This window comes from Leptosomus discolor, chromosome 5 (genome assembly GCF_034619465.1).
Source record: "Leptosomus discolor isolate bLepDis1 chromosome 5, bLepDis1.hap2, whole genome shotgun sequence".
NCBI lineage: Eukaryota > Metazoa > Chordata > Aves > Leptosomiformes > Leptosomidae > Leptosomus > Leptosomus discolor.
Genome location: NC_141395.1, coordinates 28,966,351 through 28,983,577, shown reverse-complemented (window position 1 = coordinate 28,983,577; position 17,227 = coordinate 28,966,351). Strand labels below are relative to the sequence as shown.

At 35.8% G+C, this 17,227-nt stretch overlaps 1 protein-coding gene across 3 annotated transcripts in view; it reads right to left on the bottom strand.

Annotated features, from left to right (window-relative positions):
• PARD3B (par-3 family cell polarity regulator beta) overlaps positions 1–17,227 on the bottom strand; it is a 422,752-nt gene that overhangs the window by 172,861 nt on the left and 232,664 nt on the right. The window contains exons 14-17 of one of the 3 annotated variants that reach the window (XM_086465413.1): positions 15,858–15,948; positions 13,592–13,707; positions 7,210–7,230; positions 3,363–3,407 (exon numbers count right to left, since the gene is read on the bottom strand). In XM_086465413.1, coding sequence (XP_086321539.1) covers positions 3,363–3,407; positions 7,210–7,230; positions 13,592–13,707; positions 15,858–15,948 — 273 coding nt within the window. The remainder of the gene's footprint in view (positions 1–3,362; positions 3,408–7,209; positions 7,231–13,591; positions 13,708–15,857; positions 15,949–17,227) is intronic. The other 2 variants (XM_086465416.1, XM_086465414.1) reach the window with 2 other exon arrangements.

Here is a 17,227-nt window from a genome sequence, read left to right as displayed (position 1 = left end):
CCAGCAAAAAAATAAGATCTTCAACTCATCTTGTCTCAAAACCATCTCAAAACACAAACCCAGCCAAAAGCATGGTCTAGTGACATTAAAATAAAAATAGGAAAGCTTTTTTTCCCATTTTGCAAATTAATATGTCAGAGCTCATAAAGAAAGACTCATCAGCTTTTCTCCAGCACTGCATCATCTGAAAGAGCTGTGTCAGCAGAGACCTCCGCAGACAGTCAATACATACTAAAAGCATTCTAAGCAGTAAATCAGAACACAGAAAAAAGAATTTCAGAAAAAAAAAAAATAGCTGCAAAGAATTCAGTACTCAATTTCAGTATTTGATATACATCAGGTTATATCTGATGTACAACAGTCTTGCCCTTCCTTATGCCACGTATCCTCCTAGCTGTCCTGGAATCACTTTTCTAAAAAGCTGAGAGTTTAGGAAAAATTCAGCTGGTTTGCTGATTTTTCATCTTTGTGACTTTTTAGAGATCTCCTCTGCTTTACGTTAGAGGCCCACTTGTTGGCTTCTCATTCTTTTAATTGGTATTGAGTTTAGGGCATGCTAAGCACCACTGATGAGCACAGAGGAAGCTTACAGAGGACAAAATCCTCCTTAGAGGATTCAGAGAAGATGCCTTACACACACACACACTCTGAACTCTGGTCTTTTCCAGAAAGGGCTGAGTAGGCTGCACCAATACAGCACTCCAGTGCTTTTGCCAGTGGTATTTTGGAAAACATTCACAACACTAAGAACACCTTTAAGCACTGCAGGAGTCTTCCACCTGGCAGGATGAGGGACAGGCCAGCTATGAGAACCAGAACCCACAGATGCATTCCTGTGAGGATGAAATACAGGAACAAGTCTCCAGCCATCTTCCCATAGAATGTGCCTACAAGCTCAGGATGTGTCAAGACATGCTTCTAAAAACCAAAGCTACTTTTTAAGGAAAAAAAAAAAAAGGAACTGCTGTTTGTGGGTGCAATATATAAAAGGACAGAAAGATGGGGCTACAGCTACAGATCCTTCTAATGCCTTGGTCTTCTGCAGATTTGTGGTAACGCTTTTTGAAATGAATACATGTTACTAACTCCTGCGGCTGCTCAGTAACACGTAAGATGCGAGAGATACAGTAGTTACAGCAAAAGCTGAGACTAAATGCTTGAAGAGCCACTGCCCCAGAAGGAACAGAAAGGATATTTCCCTAGAGAGAATTACTCAACAGCGTATTTCATAGAACAAGTCATGCTGAAGGAGAGAAGGGATAATTGCATTGATTGTTAGTAGGTGATAATTAATTCTGTAGAGAAATAGGTTTAATTTCCTGAAGTCTAGAATAGGATGGAAGCTCTTCATTCTGTAATGAGAAAATAATGGTGTTTTGCTCCCAGCACAAGAAGCTGCAATGTCTCCCTTAGCATGTTCTTAAAAGGTACCTATAGGAAGGCAGCATAATGAACAATGTTAAAACAAGAGTTCTATGTTGTGACAATACCAGAAAAATGTGTGTATGATATATAATTCCAAAAAGCATATAGTAAAAGGGACCAGAAAAAAGAACACCGCGTTCTTGAACAAACCTTTAAAATAAATATTTGAATGGAAAAATGAGAAAGCTGAAAATGCAGCTTGATTTCTCTTTACAAAGTGTTAGGAAATGGAACATAGAGAGGGGAGAAACATTTTTCAACAGTAATTGTACAGTATTTACAGTGGACAGAACCAAGAAAAATCGTTTACACTCCAACCTTCTCAGAAGTTAGCTGTCTCCATTTATTCTGAAGGGAGAAAAAAGAAACAACCTGTAGGATCTTTGTATCTATTCCTTAGGTGATCTTCTGACCACTGATTTTAATCTATGAAAAAAGATCTTAGGTACATGTAAGAGGTCTAGGAAGGATAAGTAAAGCAAAAAAGCCAAAGTTCAATAAACATGGGTCTACATTTTCAAATAAAATTTGTAGGTGTCTTGAAATAGAAAACTTCTCAAACCCACAGTTTTCAAGAATCTGGAGAAGTATGCAGAAGAAAGATCAAATGCTGCTAAAAGTGCTATTATGAAGCTTAATGTACCCGTAACAACTGATCGCCAAAGAGTTATGATCTCACCAGGTTTCCCTCCAATATTCTTTGACAGCAGTGAATTCCACTGATCTTTGGAAACCTGCATGATGTTGCAATGTTTGCAGTAATTTTTCTGCACAGGAAAAAACGCAAGGGCAACACCCCTAGCTTCTTCAAGTTGACAAGACTGTTTCTTTGAAGCTTTCACATTCCCAAAACAAAAAGCTGAAAGAATTTTTTTCTCCCCAGAAGTGATAATGTTACAAGACATACGAACTACCCCTGATTCAGGAAGAGAGAATCCAAGAAGTTCAGAGACTTAGGAAAGATGCCAGAAAAACTGAAAAATAATTTCTCTCCTAAGTTCAGGAAAAGGTCTTCAGATAAGGAAAATCCACACCAGAGAACTAAAGGACACCCAGCTGCATAGAGAAGGGATACCATAAACAATCAGGAATCTCACAGTTGACCTCCCTTTACATGAATTCAGCTTTTTAGTTCTATCAAAAGAATGGAAAAAGGCAACGTGCAATCATGCTACAAAGGGGCAGCCTGAAACTTCAGGGTTTTCTAACATCACATGAGATTGCTGAATAACTTGAGTTTTCTACAACGTTTAAGGTTTCTTATGCCAGCTTATTGGCAGCTTGTGAAAAATTACAATCTTATGTGACCTTTTTTTGGAAGTTCTTTTAATACAAGAACTGTGAGTTGTACAGTACCATGGTGTGGTTTGCAGAACTTATTAAATAAGTAGGTACAGTAATGACAGCAGTACAGGCTAATTTTTTTTATTACTACAGCCTGAAAAGTTTAAGAAAAAATCAAATTATTTCTACTGCACAAGCAGAATGAAAGGAAAGGCTTTGATGTTGGGTTTTTTTTTTTTAATCTGTAGAAATTTTTTTTAGTGTTATCTTCAATATTCCTGGTAATGGAAGTGGAACTCGGAGCAAGGAGAAAAAACAAGAAATATTTATAGTTTTCAAAATGCATACTGTTTACGTCTCCACACTCCACAAGACACATTGCACTTGCCCTTACTGAAAGGGCATCTTCTTCAGTTTATGACACCTGCACTGAAAAATAAAGTTAGAGCTCTTCCTGCAAATGACTCAGCCACATACACTGCCTGGCAAAGAACAACCCCCAATTCATCATTGTACAACTTGGAGTCAGTGCATATATAGTAATGCCTTAATTTGCAACTCTTTTAGTCACCGCAGTTTCTGTAAGCTGATTTCATTTACTGTCCATACTACTCTCAAGTTGCTGACTTTTCCTCCAAAATAGAACAGCTTACCCAATTTGTGTCCGGCCAACAAACCAACTTTGCTTTCATCTGCCACTGGAGGAATAAAAGAAAAGACATAAAGATCAGAAACTTATTTAAATTCAGAAGCCTTTGTAACACTGTCAAATTATTTCAGACACACAGCATCCTAAATCGTTAAAATTATAATCTTTTGTAAAAAGTCTTTTTTTACCTAATCCACCTGGGGTCCTTCAAAGTCCAAATATCTGAATCAAATCCCACTGAAATCAATAAAAGGACTACCAGCAGTCCTTGTGGGTTACAGATCAGGACCTCAGCACTTACCCTCTCAAAACCGGGTTGTCAGAAGAGCCAATTGCATTTGTAAATAACTCATCTTGCCAGACAAATCACAGGGCATAGGAGAGTTGTAACATTTTCAGATCAAAGACCTCACTTGTAAAAAGAATCCAGATGTAGAAATCTTCCCACCTGCAAGACATCTCACCGACTCACACGACTCTGCAGACAACGAGGTTGCCCAAAACCTGATCTTTTGGAAGGCTTTTGATTTTTCTATGCTATGATTTATTTTATTTCATCTGTAAATCGTACCTTTGTAGTATTTCACAACGTCTTATAAAGTAGTATGTTTGCAGTAACAACAGTTTGCAAACAGACTAGCGGAGGAACGAATTCTGAATGTAACAAAAATTGTAATTTTTCTTCAGTAACTGTATTTCAGTTTATTATCATATATCTCAAGAAGCTAATTAAAATACTCTCCCCAAGGGCTGAGAGGAAGAACCAATCACCATTTTTTAAAATGAATTCTATGCAAAGAAACAGTGCTAATGTAATGTTAGAGATGATAAAACAAGCGCAGGAAATGAATGCTAGGGTTGAAAGCTTATGCTTCAACTCTGCCTGCCCAAGCACTCCCTTACACGATGCCTTAAAACGTGATCTCTTAATATGATAAAACAGTCAAGTCATATCGAACATACTATAAATGGAAGCTTTGCATATCTGTCACCATAAAAAGTTTACATATAGGGTTATCTGCAATGATACAGGAATGTGCTATTTTCTACCCAGGAAAGAGCAGTGCAGTAGTTACTGACATGTAGGAGCTACTACTGGGAAAATAATCACAGTAAGTATTTTCTTATATTGCCTCTCCACTTCACTTTTAGGAAAGCTCCCCCCGCCCCAACCAGCACCAGATTCAGGACTGGTATTCACAACTGGAATCATAAATCCACAACTGACCGTTGTATCTTTTCTCCATCTTTGTCATCTGATTGTCATCTGATTATCAGTAAAACTGACACACATAGTTTTCTTGTGGGACGTAGATGCTGATAAAGACTAATACTGTTTGCAGCATTATAGAGAGATGCTGCAAAACAAAATAGCACTGGAGCTAGTCAAAATGAGAAGCTTAATCAAAATTCAATGTTGTTCTGTACTCCTTATCCTTTAACCTTTCTTCTAGGTTCTTCTCCTCCCTGGAAATGATAACTATTTAGCTCCTTGCTATGCAGTTTGATCCTACAACACAAAATGACCAGGCAAGGATTTGCTATAAGCATAGTTCAAACTCCTTTTCCTCCTCCCTCCCCCGAAATTTACCTCTAAGCAGAATAACCATGGAAAAATTTAGTCCCAAAAGTTACTGTTTTGACAAGTTCTGATTGTGTGAAAACAAGGGATTATAATGGAAACTGATTCGCAACCTTAATTATAGTAGTCACTAATGGGAATAACTATAATAAATGCTAATTACTTGGAGTAGGTTATGTTACAGTACATAGGAACTTTAAAAAGTAGATACCAAGGTTCATAGCATTTTTTTAAAACTATGCTGATGACTTGGTTTGCCTAAAACTAAGTTTTACATTATTAAAAGGGACAAATCTATCTAACTTAATCATACTTTACACACCAGTTTCACACACAAAAATTAGATTTTAATACTAGACGGAAAAAAGGAAGACTAAAATGATTAGAAAATGAAAAATAATCTTACCAGAACACAAGGTTAGCATTATGAGTTTAAGCACACACACACAAAAATTGGGAAATGCAAAAATTAAAGTTTTATATCAAAGTTTGAGCAAAATATGCGTGCCACTCCATGGGGTAATTTTCATTTCATGGGACATTACACCTAGGCAGTGACTTCTAGGCTAGCCATCTTTCATTAGACTGAACAGGAGTGGTACAGACAAGTTCATTGGATGAAAATCCTTTCCAGGAACAAAGAGAAGATGACAGAGAAGGGAAAGGCTAATGGGAGATAAATACTTTGTATGCCAAAGTTGAAAACTTTGTAACTGAAGATTTCATTAGGAAGTATATAAGATGTCCTGTTCCACAAAAGAGTATTTGAACAGTGCTCTGCATGCTGTTAAAAGTTCATGCAATCATTCAGCTATGACAGAAATAGTATTTCTCCGGCCTATCTTCCTCGGCTTTTGAAAAAAGCAAGAGCTAAGTGGAAATTTCTAAGATTCTACTACTGTTGCCCTATCTTTGCAGAAAGGCACCCAAAACATTTTTAAAAAGGAAAAAATATTGTATATTCTTAAAACTCAAGCTAAAAAAAATTAATTCTAATTATTTTTATATTGCAACATCAAAATGTAATTACATTGCAACTAACCATGAAAAAATTCAGCTCAAGAGGATCAGGACTTGGGAATGTGCACTGCCAGAATGCAATATATCAGGAAAACACTTAAAACAAAATTTCAACTGTTACTATTTTTATGAAGACACTAGAAATCCTACATATTCTGGAGCTAGAATTGTTAAATGCAAAACATTTTAAAAAAAATGAAACCACCTAATTTGGGGAATGGAAACACAAAACTCAAACAAAAATCTGGGAAAGATCAATGCAAGGGAGTAAATACATTCATAAACAAGACTGCACTTCTCTTTAACTTGTAAATCAAACAAATACTTCACATTTTGAAATGTCCCTGGAACTCCAGGGGATGTTAGTTCATGAAGTTATTAATATTTGTCATTATAAAACATGCTAGCTCTTTTAAAGTAACATCTGTAATTTAGTAACCGCTTTTTCACCACAGAAGCCAGTTATGTATTCATAGTCAGTACTCAAAGTAATTTCTGAAAGAAAAGTGACAGAAGTTCTAGAGTATTTAATAAAACTATGGCTATTTGGGGGACTAGCAAGACCACAAATTATGAAAGATGGAATATTACTAAAACAAATAAATCTTTCCAGCTGATAGCAAACAACTGATACTTTAAAAAAAAATGCCAACAACCACAACAAATGGTAAAAAAAGCCAACCCTTTATGCCATGAATAATCAGATGTATTAGGATTTCCTATGGTAATATTCTGGAGTGCTGTTTTGCTTTAAGAAAATAAGTACTATTGTTCAGCAACAGTAAAAGCACTCAACAATGCATCTATGTCCTTCCACATAATCTTTTGATTGCCATTTCCGTGTCCTACTCAAGATGACCAAGGTTGCCATTTTATTTGAATTGCAAGATTTTCAATGGTTTAGTATACAACAAGCCTTCTGAACTGCCTCAAAGTTTGCAAAATACTGTCCAGGTTTACCTAAAGGTCAACAAACTACTTCCCAACTATGGTTTAGAGAAGCACAAATCAATGCTGCTGCCAACTGTGATAACCAGTTTCCCTCCTTTTGCCCAGTTCAATTGCCGTACCATTATATTATTTTTCCCCAAAACAAGGAGTTACTACTATTCACAAGATACAGGGTACTACTATTCAACTTAGTGCCTCTTTGCTGAAGGATCAGTTTTGTGCGTTAACTAAGAGCTACTTCAAACCTTCTAGATGTGTGAAAGTTATTTTTATTTCTGCTAGACAAACTGACACGTACCTTTGAAAACCAGCTGCAGTTCTGCACTCAGAAAAGAAGCAAACAAGGATTAAAATTACAATTAATGAGAAATAATAAGAAGAGAGACTGAAACATCAAAGAATTTCCTAGAAATCAACATTTCTGACACCTTTACTAATCTATAGGAAGCCAAATCTAAAATTACTTATTATAAATTAACCAATTAACAAGGGTTGTATTGCCAAACCACATATACAAATGATGCTTCCATCATTCTGTCATGCTTTTTAGAATCCATTGGTTTCTATGGTATAAACACATGAAAATAAAGCAAAGCTACAAATTGGTCACTGTTTTTTTCTGATGACCTGTATCCTTACCCAGCCCTTTCATCATAATGAAGGCACTGCATCATCAATTAATTTTAGTGCCAATGACATAATTCTCCTGCTATTTTTTTTTTTGTTGGTGGTGAAGCATTTCCCCATCTAGGAGTGGCATAAATCACTCAGAGAAATTGTGTCAAATGTTGGCTCACAACCATCAATTAGAAAATGCTGCTTACTGTTCTAGGTTTGCCCTGTAGTACTGTGTACAAAGACCATAGCCTTTTATAGTAAAATCTACAGAAGCAATAAAATGCGTGTACTAGGAAGGGTAACCTTGCACTGTCTCAAAATATCTTCCTTCAATATTTCCTCCTCCTCCCCTCTCTAGTGACAGTGAAATGTCACATAAGGGCCCCATCTCTCCTGTTCTGGGGTCACCTGGTTATCCACCAGCTACTCATTCTTGAAGGATTATGATTCCTGTTCACTTTGATGTTGAAAAGCAATGAGACTAGAAAAGAGCTTGCACAAAGACCAAAGATAAATTATGCTTATGTGGTAAAAAAGGCAAACCTTTTCCAAAAGGCATCTAACACTACATTTGGGATGCCCTGTTCAGCACATTCAAAGACAGGAATAAATCACATCCAAACCAAGATTATGGATTCATTTTCTCACCTGTACAAGGTTTTCTCTAATTAGATTTTTCAGAACAATTTTGTAGAACTGATTTAATACTTCAGTTCAATTGTATTCAGAGAAGGTGCCCGAGGGATACATCTTGTGTGTCAGCACATGACAGTGGAAATGCCTAAGCCTGCATTCACTATTACTACTACTTGTTGAAGAACCAGGAGTATAGTTGATGCTGTCCACCAGACACATTTACCTTTAAATGGAAGGTTTTCTCCTGGCAGAAAATAACACTGTTTTACAGTTTTCCAGCCAGCATGATATCAATTTCTTCACTTTCTTCTAGTGGCACAACTACTCATTCTTGAAGGTTATACTGCTAATTGAGGCCATCACAGCTTCTTTTACACTTTTGTTGTCTTCTCTAATCCCCTCTCACCTCTGTTCCAGAGAAACTGATCCAACTCTCCCGTTACACATCGCCTGCACGTCATTAACACTTCTTCCAAACTCTTAGGGTTAAACCACAAGTTCCTAATCTAATCTGTCATTCAGTAGTTGAAAACATTGATAGGGAACAGATTTAAGACAAAGTGTAGGGAAGAGATTTATAACAAAGTGTTCTTAAAAGTTACTTGATTATCATCTGTACTTTCTTTCTCATAGTAGCTACACATTAACTTAATTGCTCTTTTCTTCCCCCTAACACTTTAATAATCTAAATGCATTAACAGATCAACTCACTTCAAACTTACACTAAAGCAGCATTAAGAAACTACCACCTCAACCATGTGTTACCATTTTCTCAGCTCTATCACCATCACAGCTCATACAATGCTCCCAGTCTGCTCCACAGCAAGCTTCCTTGAACCTTAGATTTCTACACTACCAGTCCAAAAAGTTAATATTCCCTCCTGCCCACTTCTGCCTTTATGCCACATCCCACCTTCCCTCAATTGCATCAATGCAGATTTGGTGTAAAACTGAGTAATGGAATTGACCTTCTTAAAAGCCCTTCTTTTCATAAAGAATAAACCTAATTTCAGCCTCATTTCAATTCAATTCACAGTGTCCCTATCACTTAATAAATTATTTTGTTTCATTCCCTACTTACAGATCTTACAAACAGAAATCTGAAAGTCATTTAAACTAAGAAAACTATATCATGTTAATTTCTAAAAATTTAGTCTGCAGACTGGCCTCAGAAAACATACATCTAAACTGACAGTACCAGAAAGTTATTCATGACATAAACTAGAATAATCTTAAAATTTCTCTTGGCTCTTGATCCCAAAGACAATCACAGACATAAGCAATACAGTTTTTTCTAAACCATGACATTTTTGTTTTTGAAAAGTCCTTCTCTTCCAGAGCTGATTTGTTGAATTATTGTTATAAGCTGGTAACACTGAAAAGTCTGTTAGAATTCTGAGCCATCTTCTTAATCTCCTCATTAACGTTCTAGTGAACATAACTGGCTCTGTAGTTGGTTTCAACCCAAAGCAACCTGACAAATGTATTCCATGCATACAACATGGTTAACAAAATAATAATTTTAAAATACTCAAACACCTTTTGTCCCACTAATACCATAACTCTTCGTAGGGACCTCTCAAAATGTATTCTTCTAATTGCATCTGAATCAAAACATTGTTTTAATTGAAGAGTAATCTCCACTAGCTCTGCCTGGTCCTCATTTGGTTATGTTTTGAAATATTTATTTCGATATCCAAAGCTACACTCAGAATAAGAATAATCTGGTTCAGAGCAAACTATGAAGTAGCTAATAGCTAGCAGCATCTTGACTGCATTTTCCACATCCTTCCAGATGTGAAACACCGGTTTCTCTTTGTTCTGAGGTGTTTTAAAAGTATGAGCTGTAATCAAATGCATCCTTTCACTAACAAAGAAATTGGCATTTACTAAAGTATTGGCTTCCTTGCAGAATACTCCATACATTACATCTTGCATATTCACTTGCTAATTATTCCTAAATACATAAATAAATTGGCTGATATCTTTAATAAATACGCCCCAAGGTTAAGGGACTCTGAGTATGTCTAATGATGTTTTAACAAATCGTATTTCACTCACATTTAAAATCAACTAAACGACATTTCCATGTCTTCAGGCTGTTGAGCTTAATCAGTTAAGATCTACGGGGTTTTGCTTTTATGGGGAAAGGAAGGGGAGTTGAGCAGTACCTTGGGATAGTGGTCATGGATTATTATACCAACATCCTCAAATATAAATCTACACAGTACTTTTACCGAATCGAAACACAACAAAATTTCTAAGTACGCATATGATTCAATTTCATGTTGCTTGAGGTTAAAAGAAGCCACACTTTGATGTGTTTGAATACAATTTCCATGGCTTTAGTTTTTACGGTACATTTATGCATAGCCTAAACCATTCCTGTCCGTAAAGATTTATGGAAAATAAGGGTGTTGGAGATAAATAATAAAACACTTTCTCTCCTTTCTTTTTCTTAAAGCACACTGATTTTCACCTTCCAACACAACATTAAAAAAAAAAAAAATCCATATTGCCATTCATTCGCCACAAAAATTACCTTTTTAATACAGTTGAAAGAACGAACAAACACCACTGAAAATAGATTCTGATTAATTATTATATAGAAAATCTTCTCTAGACAACTGTGATAATGTATGGGGAAATGTGTGCCCGTGAAAGATTGTTAAAGGAAAGGGAAAATCATCCTCCCAATGACTTGTATAGAAGCCATTGATTTCTTCTTCATTTTCAATGTCAGTTTCAAAAAAACTGTACCACTTTAGAGGGAAGGTACAACACAACATCTATTTCTAGCATTTCTGAATTTGTTTTGCTTATTTTTAACACTATGCTATAAGCACAACTCCAAACTTGGTATGCAGTCTAAATTTGGCCAGTACAGGCACGCACTCTTAAGTCAGACTTTGTTTTGCCCTCCGCAAATTCTTGAAATCACAGTGTAAGAAGAATCTTTTCTAACATATTCAAACACCATCATCCATAACAAAAAAATTTATGCAACTGAGTGGACATGTCAGGTGCTAAGATCAGTAGAAGGAAAGGGGTGTCTGTGCTCTTTAATCACTACCATGATTCAAAATAAATGTAGACAAGGCAAAGAAAAGATATACAATAAGACACAGGACATGAACTCTACCAGTGATCCAGAAAATGCTGTCATTATCTCAACGCAGCAGCAGGGAAGAACATTAGGACTTATAGCTGATATGGAACCAATCTGTACCCTGTTACTCTGAATGAAGCTGTAAATTTTGAGAAGCTTTTGACCACTATGTAAATGAAGGATGCTAAAGCAGAGAAACAGTCACCCTGTCTCCATACACTTTGTGCAAGGATGTCTGTACATATGAGACAAAGTTCTGCTCAGGTCTGCAAAATCAAAGAAATTATCACTACCACTATACTTGCCTTTTTATATATATATTTTTTTTTAAATTTCTACACGTAACTCAAAACCTTCTGCTTAAAATATTTCAAAAGGTGGAAAGCCGAACCATGGTACTTCACTGCTTGCTAGAGAACGGCTGCAAAAGGTCCTAGATTTCATTTTCCTCAGTTTCTTTATTTGCCCAAGCTACGTGCAAACAATTTTACTTCATCTATTCCTATTTATGTAACACAGGATGGGTGCAGATCTTCCATCGTCCCTCCAGTTCTTTAAATGACTATCTCAGGTTAATAGATTAACCTTCACATCACCATGTGCAAGAAGGATAAACCGTTAGTGCCTCCAACCAGACTGATTATTATCCCTTTTGTTTTTTTTTACTTTCATAGCATAAGGGGCATTTTCAACAGCTACCTTCTATAAGCAACAATCTTTGAAAGATGTTAAAGACATCTTCATACCAAATTTTTACTTTTTTTTTTGCACCTAATTTTATTTTAGTCTTTAACCACTATGATTTAGTGCCTCATATACATTCTCAAACCATTTTTTTCTGGGTATCAGGAGCAGATTGCTTATATGAATTTGAATCTCACAATATAAATGAACACAGACCAGGACAAAAGGAAGTCCAAGTCACCTGGTAGTTCTGAATATGCTCTCAAGCATGCTCCCATTGCCTAATTTTACACTGGTGCTCGTGAGCACTCCTTCTAGTGACTTCTGCGGGAGCTGTAAGCAAACCTTTCTAAAAGAAGACTCAGTGAAGTCAAACATTATTTTTTCTAGTAAATGACGTACAATACACATTTTGACTCAATCTATAAACTCATTCCTTTGCTGAAAATCATTTCCACTCTTAAAAAATTATCTAATGCATTACTCTTCATCAAAACAGTGGAACAGAACTGCAAAAGAACAAATTTCTGGTCTGGTCATGCAGTGGCTTTAAATTCTGCCTTAAGAACTCCCCTAAATGAATTCTTATCCATTCTTATCCTGCACTAGTAACTGTTGAATTTTCCTGATGTATGTTACATTGAAATATTACATTAAGATGACAATAAAAATCAACAATACAAAAATTAAGACCAATCTAGATCATTTCAGTAAAAAAAAAAAAAAATCAGCACCACCAAAAAGCTACCTTGAAACTATATATTAAATTAATAATTTTCTATTAATGGCGTACAAAATCTGATCCAACAAAACACACAAATCTATGATTAAAGACATCAATGGTAGGTCTCAGAGTTACTCTATCAACACTTGAATTTGAAAAAAAAGATAAAAAAATGAGTGCCACAAAGAAGAATTAAAAGGAAAAAGAAAAGCTTATTTAGTTTTCTTTGAGGCTTAAGAACCAGTGAATTTTTCCTTGAACTCTCATTAAAACATGACTCGGTTTTCAACTGCAATAACCCTTCAATCTTCCACCCGCAAACGCTTTCCCAGTATTGAAAGAACCATTTACTTTCTGCTTCACCCACCCTGCAAGATTTTCTGCATGGCGTTGACGGGTAGAGGACCATAACCTTACCACTCTTCAAGCATTTATAAAGATCTACTGCAACACTTTGATTGCCTATGTTTGTCATTGTCAATGAAGAAATATACAACTTGTCTTAGGAAAGTTAGCCTTTGTCCAGTGCAGTTTTGCAATCATTTATATTCTATATGAAAATGACTTTTGTTATTGGTGTTTGGCTATATTTTTTAGACACATAAAACTTGTACAGAAATTCTTTCTCCTCATTTTTACAAGTGCTCCCCTCTTTTCCTCAGCCAAGATTTCAATACAATGGATAGAATGGCCTTTAAGAAAAAAAAAAACACACTACCTTCAGCTTCAATAAAAAGGGTACTTGCAATTAGATGCTACAGAAGGCTGAACACTGTCCCCATCACTGTAGTTTTTTTGCAGAACTTACTCCCTGATGCTTGTGTTTAAGAAACAAAAGCAAGAAATAGAAATAGTGCAGATGGGCTAAGGCTAAAAAGCTGACCTATATGTCACCCCACCTCTTCTTACCCAGATCCATGCTTTTTGAGGCTTTCAGATTAATTGATTCAGACTGCTTGGCTGGTGTCAAAGATCTGAAGTTGATGTGCTGATCTGTTAAATGCACTGCTGAATTTATGATAGGGCTGCAGGGGAAAAAAAAAAAAAAAAAAAAAAAAAAAAAAAAAAAAAGACATGTAAAATATTTAGGCACCAGTTCAAAACACAAATGAACTAATTAAACGATGCACAAATATACATGTGTTTCTTCCTCCAGTTGCTTGCTGCCATGCATTTTAAAATCAGTTATTGGTCCTCAACTTAAGACTTCCAGTCACTTGTTTTTCATCAACGATGCAAATATAAATGTAAATGCCTAGTGATAATTGCTTTTAAACAATTCATATTTTATTTAGCAGAAGAGGAACATACCAGTATCTGCTCATCTTATTTATTTATTTTCGCATTTTGCTAGTTCTATTTAAGCACTGCATTTCCAAATAACATGCTACAGAAAGTTAGAAAAGTACTGCCAACGTACCTGGCTCAAATGTACTTCATCTGCTAATATAAAACTATTTTACAGCCTCGCACCACTTCTGCGGAGGCTGGAGCCTGGAGGTCTTATGGAGGGTGCCATAAAACTCCAAAGAATTCTATAGTAATGTGGTTTGGTTAGGAGGTTTTTTTTTTAGTTTTTTAATTGTTTTACTTCAAGTTAGACAAATATCTAAACATTTCAAAATTCCACCTGAGTAAAACTCAACGTAAGGATTCAAAACACCTCACTGCAATGCATCTGAAATCTGCCAAGTCTCTTTTCAATTAGAAACATAAATTATTTTTTCTAAAATACTCTAAACCCAAAAAGCGGTTCCAAAATTAAAAACATTTATTTCCAAACTGTTCAATCAGAAGATTGGGTTTTTTACAGTGTGAAAACACTTTCCCCATATGTTTGCTGAAATGCAGTTTTGGTGAAATCAGTGTGACTTGACACAGCAATTCAATTTCAACAGAACTTAAGTTCCAAATTGAAAACCAATACAACACCGGAAGAAAGTCGGGGTGGGACAAAGGGCATGTAAATTTATCATCATTTTAATACATCATTATCATTTAAGAGAATGTTTTTGCTCATAGCTTGTTGAAAAATTAGGAACAGATTCTAGCAAATAACTGCAGTTGAGAACTTAATGGAGAGTTCCATTAGTTTATGTAGACTTTGTTTACCATGTTGTACATACCTGCCTGAGAGAAATTATGAAATTACTCTAGTGAAATTATTCTATATTAGCAAAAAGAAAATAGTTACAAGACTCTCCACTGTATGAAGAATTTAAGGTATCCATAATACAATATATCTACTGTTCAATACTACGTGTAACCAATCACCTAAAGGGTGGCTTTTAATCACATCCATGCACACAAGGGCAGAAGTACGGCTAAGTTTTTAGTTGAAACACATACTTTCCTACTATCATTGTTATAAAACAGTTGCATAACTATCAAAACTGAATACACACATAATGAGTAAACAGTGGTCAACATTGAATTTTCAGCATCATAAGTAAGACAGGTTGAAATGATGCTTTGATTTGAATCCTGTGCTACTTGAGACAAAGTATATGCCATCAGAACTTCAACATGCTTACACTTTTTTCTGCACTTCCCAACTTTAGTATTTACTAAGGAAATTAAAGCTTATAGCTGCCATTAAGCACAGCAGCCTTTACAAAAGGTATTCTTAAAATATCCGAAAATAATAAGTTACAACTAGCATTTACAACTGGTAAAGTGCCCATAAATGTTTCAACGTTCAAATTTACTCAAACTTCGCTTTGTAACCTCAAGAACGTCTTTGGCTGATGTGCTGCATAAGAAGATTCAGTTTCCTACAAGCTGAATTTGGCTAGGACTTTTAAAGCTTTAAGAGACTTCAGGCACTGCATCTACACATAGCACCCACTGGTATAGTATTAAAGTAACTTTTTTTCTTTTTCTTTTTTTCTTTTAATATGGATTATGTTTCGGGATTCTTTTTGATTTACTGAACACATGCTGTATATTGTGGTCCATATATCATGGACAGCAGGCTTACCGCAGCTTATGAACAATTGAAAGGAACAATGCACTACATGTTAAAATAACATTCCCAGCTTATATTAAAGGATCATCCAGGTGACCAAAAGCAGTGGTACAAATTTTTACAAAATAAAAAGTGATTTTAAAATCAATTGAACTACTATCACAACTACTAATAAGCCATTAAAGCTGTAACTAGCCAAAGTCCAACCTATGATTATAATCCTCATTCAGCAGATCCTCACTGGGATGCGGTGGGAGAGGTGGAGGGGTTTCATTTTCACCATTGCCATGATCAGACTCTGAAATAAAATTTGAAAAGGGGTTAAATAAGCTACAGAAACAAGTACATTACACCAGTTCACTGATGAATGGCTGGACTGGAAGGCCTCAAGCAATGCTGAAGTGAGTCACAAACTATTCAAATCCCTAAACTAACTAAACTAGAATTAAAATCACACCAAGCAGAAAATATACCCCTTGGGATTTCCTGAAGAGCTGATTTTCAGATCTGCATATGCATAATTAAAGATAAATATAGGGAAACTTTGTGCTTATATTGAAGTTGAGTGCAAGGCACAAATTGCTTTACTCCATTTGAGTGGATTTTTGCTTCTACATAGCTGCATCCTAACTGATTGTAGGTTCATGCTTTCATTCCCTTTGATGCGGAGCATTTACCACCTTTCACATACAGAAGAGAACCACATTCTCAGCAAAGAGTTCAGAAGAAGAAAAATTTCTGTTATCCCATAACAAGAGGAGAAAGAGGCACTTCTGAATTACAGTCTTCATTTTCCTACCATTACAGTAATTCCTTCTCTACCTCGACAAAAGGCATTCAGCTCACACCAGAAAATTACTTCGGACCGAGAAAAACATTAACTATTCAATTAAACCATTCAGTGGTTTCCTAAGCAACAACACTTACACACCTGCAGTATTTAATATGACTGCTGTGTCTGCTGTAGGCCAGTTCATTATTGTCCTGTAAATTCACCTCTCAATAGAAAGGTCTTAATCTTATAAAAATTCCCTACATTTTTCAATGTAGAACATGTCTTCACCCCTCCAAAACTTAACAGGAAACATCAACACTTAATAATTCTTGGGTTTCAATGGCAGGTAACTGATTTAACAATACTGACATACCACACTTTCATGTGACCTGTTGCATTGAATGTTGCTAGTCTTTTTGAGCAATCCTATGTGAAAGTACTGACCTAACTTGAGAGAAAAAGGGTTTACAAGGAGGGGCTCAAGGCAGCCAGCAACAGATTATATTTATTAGATTAGAGCACTAAGATAGTTCTCCAACAGTAAACAAACAAACAAAACCCCAACAAAGCCACATTATTAGCTCAAGAATCCTATAGAACTCCTGTTGACTGGATAGACTTCTAAAGATCAGAATGATAACGAATAGTTCAAACCCTGTATGAATCTCAGGAAAAGTGAGAACATCATCAGAATAAAGCGAAGGTGAGCAGATGAGGAGAAAAGTTCTAACGAGACCTTAAAAAATATCGATTGCCAGCCTGACACAGAAAACAGGTATACTACCTAACAGATATGCACACT